The following is a 9,819-nucleotide window of genomic DNA, read 5'->3' as shown; positions in this document are numbered from 1 at the left end:
AACATCTTCTACACACTTATTGATCTAAACATATTGTCATTAATTTTTTTTAATTTTATGATCTAGAAATTATCAAGTGAGTGATATAATCACCACATACTATTGCATGTTCTGCACAATAAACTTGTGACTACAAATGTTTAGTCTATCATGATTTTTTTTTCACTAGGGAATAGTTTATTTATATTGTATTTAGCATGAACTTATATGAAAGTAGAGTACATGGCCAACTGAAGGACTGTGTGAGCGACTAATAATGTTTTTCCATGCTTTTTTTTAAATTTCGCTCACTGGCGTTAGGGGAGAGAATGAAGGGTATAAAAGGGGAAGCGTAAGGGGAACTAAGCGTAGATGTATAGAAGAATGTAAGCCTTCACCATGTCACTATGTTTCTGGATTGTACTTGTATTATTTTTATCCTACGATGGATTTTTTAATCATTATTTCTTATGGATCTATTTTATTACTGTAAATAAAGTTGGAAAATGAAAGAATTTGTTCATCCTCTCGATAGAAGAAAAAACCCACAATAATAATACTATGCATCACTCATAAGCATATGTTACACTTACTACAATGCATTTATAAAATTCATAATTGTTTAAATTTTTTTTACAATTAGCATTTGCATTTGCAAAGAATACCACAATCTATTCTAATTTAAAAAACAGATGTACGGTGATAATTAACACTCAAACATTCAACATTGAGTAAATTTATTACATTGATAATATAGAATCATACAAAATGTAATCTTTGGCAAAATACTATACAATTTGTGTTTAAAAATTAGCAACAACAAGCGCCTAAGACTAACTATTTTCTTTTTTTTCAATTTCAAAAACAATAATTTTCTAAAACCTTAAGGTTTAAGTAAATTATGCTTTTGCACAATCCAACCTACTCAATCTTTGTAAACTTAAATCTGATTGGTTTCTCCGTGTCAACGAATGTCGTGTAGATAAAGTCTGTATTCCAGGATTCCGGTTCTACTTCTATCTTCAGCTTCTGGAGAACCTGTACAGAAATGAACAGAGACAAATATTTTTTTTCACGCTTCAAGCACTTTAAAATGACTGTTTTACTACATTTTAGGTAAATATAGAAAAAATAAAACCTCACTTTAGATGTGGCCAGATAAATTTCCTGAACAGCAAAACGTCTGCCAATGCAGTTACGCGGTCCGTGACCAAACGGTAAAACCGCCATGCTGTTTGTGTTGTCCTGTTTACGACCATCGTCTGCTCTCATCCATCTCTCTGGGATAAACTTGTCTGGGTCTTCAAAGCATTTTTTGGAGGCTCTTTGGTTGCCGAGTATCACTACCGTCTGTTTGAACAATGATTTATATTAACACGTGCTACGAGTATTGGGGAAATTAACAGTTAAAAGTGTGATATAAAATACTTTTTACAATACGTATGGTTCTCATTTATTCCGTAGAGTGAGTATTGTTATAAATTAATAAAGCAGCGATAGATAAATATATTAGGTACAGTGTGTTAAACACATGGGGCAGATGACGTAGAGTTCATCTGTTTCAGTGACATCGGTATACGATAGTGTAGTCAACACTATGTCTAGCTCTCTAAATGTCCCTAAACGCGAGATCCGAACTCACGCGTTTCGGGTTAGCAGTCGTAAGCTCTACCATTCGACCACAACGTGCCATCGCGATAATAAGTTCATGATATTTGGAGTAAATTAGTATCTTTTAGTTAAAGATAAATATGTAAAAAACTATCATGAAAAATAAGAACTGTAATTTTGGTACTGATAGAAAAATGTTACGAAAAAAAATTACCCCAGCGGGAATGTTGTAGCCGCTAGCAACGATATCTTTGGTCAGAATTCTCGAAACACCCACCACGGTTGGGTAGTTCAGTCTGTGGAATTTTCAAATCACATTTAAAATATATGTAACGTAAGTAGTCTACCTTGTTGGATCTTAACAAGTGATTTCACTCTCTTAAACACTACCGGCTTTACGTCGCTCATTCGAACATGATGGGCAACCAAGCATTTCTCTCACCCATGTTACCAGCCGTGGGTTTTCGCTTGGTTTCTCTTCCTCCACACCCCCTCCCAAGAGTGTCGCATCCCCTGGATTGAAGAGGGGACGGTTTATAGTCTTGAGTCCGGTTTTTACGTCCTTCCCCCCACCCCCACCCCCCACCCCGAATGGGTTGGACGTGAAGGCATTGTGTGACCCACGGTCTCTCACCAGCGTTTTTGCTTCCTCCCCTTCACTCCACAACATACATGCATGCAGTGTGTCGCACCCAAGGGTTTGACATGAATGCAATTCGAACATGGAACGACCAACGATCTCAAACCATGTTTCGACCATAACACTTAGGTTAGCAAGTGCATTTATACTGACTTCCTTCTCATTTTTGTCTATAAAACTCGATCAAGTGATTGATTCTACAACTGCCTTTGCAGTAACACATCTTTCTTGTCATCCTCTATATCACGCAGCTAGCAAGCGTTTATTATCACTACTTAATTACTGTTTTTTTTTAATCTTACCTGAAAGATTCCTTAAGACAGTATTTTAAGTAAGACATCTTTGACAGGGCTTTAACATCCACAACACCGGATTCTCCAACAGCTTCCAGAATTTCTTTTCTAAGAATTTCCTGTTTGTCTGGGTTTTTAGCCAAGTTGTAGAAGAAAACTTGCAGGTTCTTTGCTGTCTGTGGACAGTTAGAAACGACAAAAAATATTCCCTCCTCTTCAACTATGATCAATATCAGGCCAATAAGAATTGCAAAGGTCGTCAATATAGTATCACAGCCATAAAAGAATAGCTAGAATAGTCAAAGCGACCGCTGTGAACTTTATATAACTGTTATCATTCGGTTTTTGTCAATTTGAATACGCTAAGATTATGTGGAGCTTTTGTATGTTGATGTTAGAAATTTTGTAAAAAGAATATTTAGCAAGTATTTATAAGCTTGACACAAATTGTTTACAATTAAAAATACACTGACAATTAATTGTAAATTGTAAATCTTTGATAAAGCATAGTAAACAAAACATCACACTTAAATTGCTAACGGATAATGTATAAAATGTATTAGTTTCAATTAAAAATTTAGGCTCTGATCTGAATAATTGGTATTGTGAAAGTATTTATATTTGTGCATTCGTGTTATGATTATGTTTATATTAAACTCTTTTAGGTGCAAGTTCAAATTCTAATAATATTTAGGTGAACTTACAGAGTCAGTACCAGCCATATAAAGTGAGTCCAGTAAATTACTGACGTCTTCATCTTGTAGTCCTTTTTCTGATACAAGGGATAGAAGTAAGTTTGGTTCTTCTGGGTTTAACGTTCCATCTTTCTTTTGTTGTTCAATTATTTCTCGTGCTTTTAAAGCATGTTTTTGAGAATTTCTTAAGAAAAAAATAAATTAGATTTTGAAGAAAATAAACAATAATAATTTTAGACGATGATTTTTATATTTTTTGAAAAATTTAAAAACAAAACACTTCCAGTACATTTATAACCAGTCTGATCTCACAAGCGGGGCTATGTATTGTGATATTCTGTCGATACATTTCTCATGTAAGTTAAAAACTACAAGGGATATACACAAAAACTAACCTATCTGACCAGCAACTTATAAAATGCAAGATTAGATAACAAAACGTATTCATAGACCACCTTGATGTTATATTTCTTCTAACAATGCAGGTTTTTAAAACATAACAAATTAATTATTAATCTGTATATCAATTGCCGCCTACTTACTTAGAGAACACGCCTATAACATTCTAAACAATGTAGAAAAATATTCATCAGTTATAAAAAACAAAAATTACAACATATACAAGTTTTTCTTACTTTCGAATGGCAAAAATAGCTTTCTCCATATCAAGATAGACCTTGCTTTTGTACCATTTATATGAGACATTTTTTCCGCTGAGAGTAGCAGCGATGATGTCGAAAAATCTTTTAGTGGCTTCAAGAAACTCTGATGCTTCTTGATCTGCAGAGTAATCCAGGAACCCCAGTCTAGTGTTAAATGTCACCAAGGCTATACCTGAAGGTAGAATTTCAGAAAACTGGATCCAACAGGGCGAATATGGAGAACGCTAACATGAATTTTATTTTACCTACCATGTCAAATAATTTTTGTTTAACTATGCTATTATCATCCAGTTAAAAAAAAAAGATGTGTGAAAACGCTTTACTCTTTTGGTTATTAGAGAGAGCCTAACGGTTGCAAAAATTACAAATTGAAACCTTCACAATTTTATAAATTTTAAAAATATTTTTTCAAAGGAATAAAGAAGGAACAGCTTTATAATTTAAATATATAGATTTTGTATAAGTTAAACACTAAATAATTTTTTATACCTACAGAATGTTTTTGGTCATTCGCCTGACGATTACAATTTCTTGGTAAAGGAAGGTCGGAAGGCAAACGTTTATGCGGAAACGACAGGTTTTTAAATTTTCCCGCCTGATCTCGTTTGGGTTAAGTTTTTACAACCTTCTATATGTAACTTACTGCTCCAATTCTGGAGTCGTTGGTAAATAAGGTAAAAGGCAAGACATTTGCTATGCCTCATAGCTATTAGATGTTTCGATATTTTTGTTTGTTTATTAAGAGTATCATTGTGTATCATTGTGTATCATTGTGTATCATTGTGTATCATTGTGTATCATTGTGTATCATTGTGTATCATTGTGTATCATTATGTATCATTGTGTATCATTGTGTATCAAAATATTTTTATTCAGGTGTTCCCGCTCGATAAAAAGGTTCTCTTTTCTATATATTTAGAACAACTTACTCTCAGAAGTATAGCGAAAAAAAAGATCTTTCATTTCCTCCGGTGTTAAATTTTGTGTGGCCAAAATGTTGACAAAATCATCAGCTACGGCGTTCTGTGGGACCAGGTAATGATAGGCCGAGTCAGCTTTCATTAGTTTTTTGTTAGCCGGCGTCCTAAGGGCATACCATTCTTCTCCATGACTGTTTGCAGGGATTAAATTAAAAATTGTGTTACTAAATACGAGAGCACAGGGGGATGGGATAGTGTCCTAAACGCAAATATAAACATAAATAATATGCATTGACTAGTGAAGTACCGTTTTATTATTGTGTTCGAGACTTTATATTTTAGTATTAAAAGATTTCGAGTACTAAGGAAAACAAAACAAAATCCCTAATTTTAATTGAGTTAATTTGGATGGTCATAAAAGCCTCAATACACACAATTCGAGAATTTCGACCATATTAAATACAAGTTATCGATTTCAAATCTTTTACATATTAAAATACAATACTAAAACGAAATAAAACATAAGTGATTTAATTTCTAAATATTGTTAAAAATAATAAGAATACATGTAGAATTATATCTAAAATTAAATTAAATAAATTTGAGTAATCCTAATTAGATTCTTCAAAATAAAACAAGTATTACACTTGGTTTAGAGCTTTTTTGAATCCATTTCTTTCATAAACAATTGTAAAAATATCCAGCCCAGGTTTCATGGGATAGTTGCCATCATTTCTGAAGACCGTCTCAATGTCTTTTATATCCTCCAACAAGACACATTTCCTTCCAAGCTGGACTCGAACCACAGGCCCATACTTTTCGTGTAAGCTGTCAATGAGCTTATGTAACGTTTGCGGTGTAAAGTTTCCTGTAATAGAAGCATGCATATGGTTTTAGTATCTGATGGCCATCCTATCAGTAGATAAAGTTGTCGTGTTAAAGTTTTTAAACGTCGCGTCATCACAAAAAGGCTAGAAATTTCTGCAATTACTAGAAGGACTGGAAGAAGAGGCATGGGCTGACGGTATTTTGTGGTTGCAAGTAAAGAGAGCCACACAAAACCAAATTCGGTGAAGTAGTGTGATGTTGGCTCCTTGGCTCCTCAGGAGTCGCAAAGGATTATGAAAAATCAAAATTGGAAAGTACACCACAATGCTCCGCCACCAACTGCGCTGTTTCAAAACACCATTTTAACACTTTTGAGCCCGTGATCAGAATTTATGACCAAGCTATCCCCTGGTTAGACCCCATCATAATGCAGTCCCGAATTCTTGATGCTAGATTTATTTAGTTGCTAAACTTTTGGAAGTGACCGGAATACACCTGAGCTAGTGACGTCACTTTTGGCAATATTCCACGCCGTCCGTCCTAATTCTTCTCTGCAATAAAAGTCAAAACTGCATATAATCTTTTAAAATAAAATCTGCAGTGTTACACTATGCTCACCGAACGGATTGAAGTGAAAGACTGATCCGATGAAGGGCACATTGTAAAGTCCTTTAGGACCTGGGATCTCTTCAAATGGTTTCACCTCATCTTTGTTGGCACTACTGGCCACTGATGTCCATCTAATTGGTTGGCTTTTGATTACGTTTGGAATAACCCTAAAGACATTCTCTAAATTTCTTGCTATTGCCATTCCGAAATCTAAAAATAAAAAAGAAATATTTCAAAAGTTTTGAAACGTGTTGAAATATTTTAATCTTTTCACTTTGTTATTTTGGTAAGTCATGGACGTGTGGTAAACATTGTGGTGACGTTAGAGTAGGCAACATTAGAAATAGATAGATGAAAGGACAGATGTTGAATTTAAGTAGAGAGCCAGAGGTAAAGTATTTGACGGTGTGGCCTAAGCGGTAGAATGATTGGCTGCTAACCGAGTTCAAGTCAGAAGAACACCGCTTATTCCACGTAGTGCTGGTGGGTACCTAACTCATGTTAAGGAAATTAAAGGCGGCTGGGCAAAGTGTTGACCACACCTTCCCTTCATATGCCAAGGTAAAAAAAACATTTGAATTCTACTTCATCTGCCCAAAGGAGCGCTATGTGTAAAGAGGAATCTTTACTTTAGTAGTAAGAATCAATAGAAAAGTTAGCCAATGAAAGGCGAGATGACCCGTCACGAGTCACGGGCTGTTGAACAGAGTCGAGTGTTAGAAGTCAGTTGACCAGGAGATCGTAGATTAGTCCTGGGCGGTACAGTTGAGGAGTAGATTAGGTACATAAGTGGTAGAAGTTATAGACGGAAGTTGTTATAGTACCGAGTGGAGATATACTGGAATAGGTTTTAGAACTACGATAGTATATGACAGTAGAGGTAGGGTTAGGAACAAATTGGTGTTTGTGTGTATAGTAAATACATTGTAATTTTATTAGAACTTGTGTCAGTTATTGTATTTTAACTCTAGGGGAATCGTACAGGTAGTAAAATGAAGGACTCGACCCCGTACACGTTTATAAAAGTAGAATAAAACCCTCCCGCACGAAAGTTAGAACGCTCTCTAACCTGAAGGTCTCGAGTTCAGTTCTCAGTTTCAAGACCGTAGGACATCTTCTGGTAAACCTAATTGAAACGTGAGTAAATCTGACTGGGTATAGTGCTATGTACACTATTCTTCTAATTCCAAAGTCAAAACCACATATACACTCAACTTTATCTTAACTGTTGATTGTTGCGTTCCAAAAAATGAATTGCCAAAGTCTTTAATATTAGGTGCTAACAGCAAAATTGAATTTTTTTTTTATTAAAATCGAACTTTATTCAAGTTTTTGATAACTGGAATTGATGGAAAATATTTCAAGGAATTTGTACACGTGTAGAACGCACGACAGCTAGCGCGAAACCCGAGTCTATCCAACTTTGTTTGGTACCTAACTCACGTTAAGGAGAGTAAAGGTGGCTGGGCATAGAACTGACCGCAGTATCACTACATATGCCGAGGTCACAGAAACAGATAAACCCTACTTCATCTTTTCTACGGGGGGCCATGTTTGAAGGGGTCTCATACTTATATACATGTAATTTTTAATGGTTAAAATAAATATCTTACCTTCGAGACGAGAAACTTAAAAATAATTCAACGGCGTCATAACGATTCTTACACTAACCCGATTTCCTGCTTGCACTAACCCGATTTCCTGCTTGCACTAACCCGGTTTCCTGCTTGACTTTCTGCCTAAACAATTAGTGTGTATTCAGTCCGTGAAATACAAAATGTGTCTATATTTACTAGTGCGTGATCGCGTCCTAAAAAAAACAATAATAGGCGGAACGAATTCCTTGTTTATTAGGCCTAACCATGCTTTATTTACCAATGTTTTTGAAATTGAGAAGTAAGTTAAATATAGATTTTAGAACCTAAGCGAAAGCAAGTAAATGAGAAAGTTGAAATTTAAAAAATTACGTGTTTGTAAAGGTGTACCTTCCGGCGTTACTTAAAAAGTAAATTGATTTCGCCGGGTGAATGAGGGTACATATTGATCCACACCCCCCATTGAGGTGTGCTTAGGTTTTGTCTGTTTGATATGTTTGTGTGTAATATACTCAACAGTGTAAATACTGTCAAAAACGTACACAAAACACTTTGTACAAAGAAACGAAAAAAAAAATGAATGTTGTATATAAAAAGTACTGAAATAAAGTAGAAAAATTGTACCATCAAAATTCAATATAGGCTTGTTAGTAATGTTAGTTTTATTTTTAATACCCTAGGTTATATCATATAGGAGCCTATATATGTATATATATATATATATATATATATATATATATATATATATATATATATATATATATATATATAAAATGTAATCTACTTGTAATAAAACATAATTTTAAAAATTAGGGCTACATATATATATATATATATATATATATATATATATATATATATATATATATATATATATATATATATATATAATGTAATCGACGTGTAGAAAAACATAATTTTAAAAAATAACACAATTACTCGATGAATTATTCGAACATGGATATACTTTACAATAATACAATTTATAATGATCTGCCTCTAAGTTAAATAGATCAATAACCTTTGGTGTCACGGACTCATGGCCGTATGGTGCGTGGTGCGCGCATCAACATGTTTACACTACAGCGCCTGGCTGTTAAGGGGTCATCTATTTATAACTTCCACGCGGAGGAGAGGATAATGTATTCGTTTCGACCAATTGAACGTCCACACGATTTCTATTTACTTAAAAAAAAAAAGAACGAGTAGCAGTTACAGCACACATTCACACATTTTAAACTGTTTATAAAACATTTTTACGCAAGGTTAACACCAAGCCTAACCTGGTTTTCCAGCACTGCGCAGAAATTTAAAACAATAATTCATAATAAAAACAAATGAAATTTTATTTCAAGCTTAATCAAATACTTATTAGATATGGCTAACATTTGACATAAAATTGTTGCTAATTCGTATCTCTGATTGGAATCAAGGATGGCCAATGTTGAAAATTATTTATTTAACTAGACCTCTCGTTCGTTCGAATTGCTTTTGATAACATGGGACGAAATTTACGAGCGAAATTTCGACCATTTCCACTGGACCGATTTTTTAAAACTTGACACTTATATTGATAGTCACTATAATACATTACTGCTTTAAATTATTGCTGTGCACTTTGCTCAGTTTAGCAGTAGCTTACATGTTTTAGATGATTATTTATTGATCTATTTCGGTGCCTATTATAACGTGACGCTTTGAAAAAGTGACCAATATCTCACATGATCCAAAATCCATTAATTAGAGACATGATACAAACATGATATAAAACGCCTATTAAAATAATTTTTTTGAAGACATTTTTGTTCTGTCGCATGGAGAAAATGAGGTCTAACAATGCGCATAAGCGCAAACATAATCGATATGATTTGTTAAAGCAATAAGAGCTCAAGTAAAATATGTGAAACACAATTAAAATTTTAACGGTTGTCACACCATGTGGGCTGGTTGTCACATGTTGTGGGTTGGTTGTCAGATGTTGTGGGCT

General features: G+C 34.2%; 1 protein-coding gene across 1 annotated transcript; it reads right to left on the bottom strand.

Moving 5' to 3' along the window:
• Positions 1–773: 773 nt before the first annotated feature.
• On the bottom strand, positions 774–7,963 carry LOC131956503 (putative cytochrome P450 12a5, mitochondrial). Its single transcript, XM_059320977.1, has 10 exons — positions 7,851–7,963; positions 6,247–6,447; positions 5,446–5,668; positions 4,810–4,991; positions 3,854–4,052; positions 3,228–3,402; positions 2,533–2,699; positions 1,805–1,886; positions 1,123–1,329; positions 774–1,017 (listed from the first exon to the last, which is right to left on the bottom strand). The coding sequence occupies exons 2-10, from the start codon at positions 6,437–6,439 to the stop codon at positions 901–903; spliced, it is 1,545 nt and encodes a 514-aa protein (XP_059176960.1). The 5' UTR covers positions 6,440–6,447; positions 7,851–7,963; the 3' UTR covers positions 774–900.
• Positions 7,964–9,819: the final 1,856 nt, after the last annotated feature.

Source organism: Physella acuta, unplaced genomic scaffold, assembly GCF_028476545.2.
Source record: "Physella acuta isolate Inbredline_101_S28 unplaced genomic scaffold, ASM2847654v3 ptg001156l, whole genome shotgun sequence".
Lineage (NCBI taxonomy): Eukaryota > Metazoa > Mollusca > Gastropoda > Physidae > Physella > Physella acuta.
Note: the sequence above shows the minus strand (reverse complement) of the source record. Positions and strands in the feature narration are given on the sequence as shown.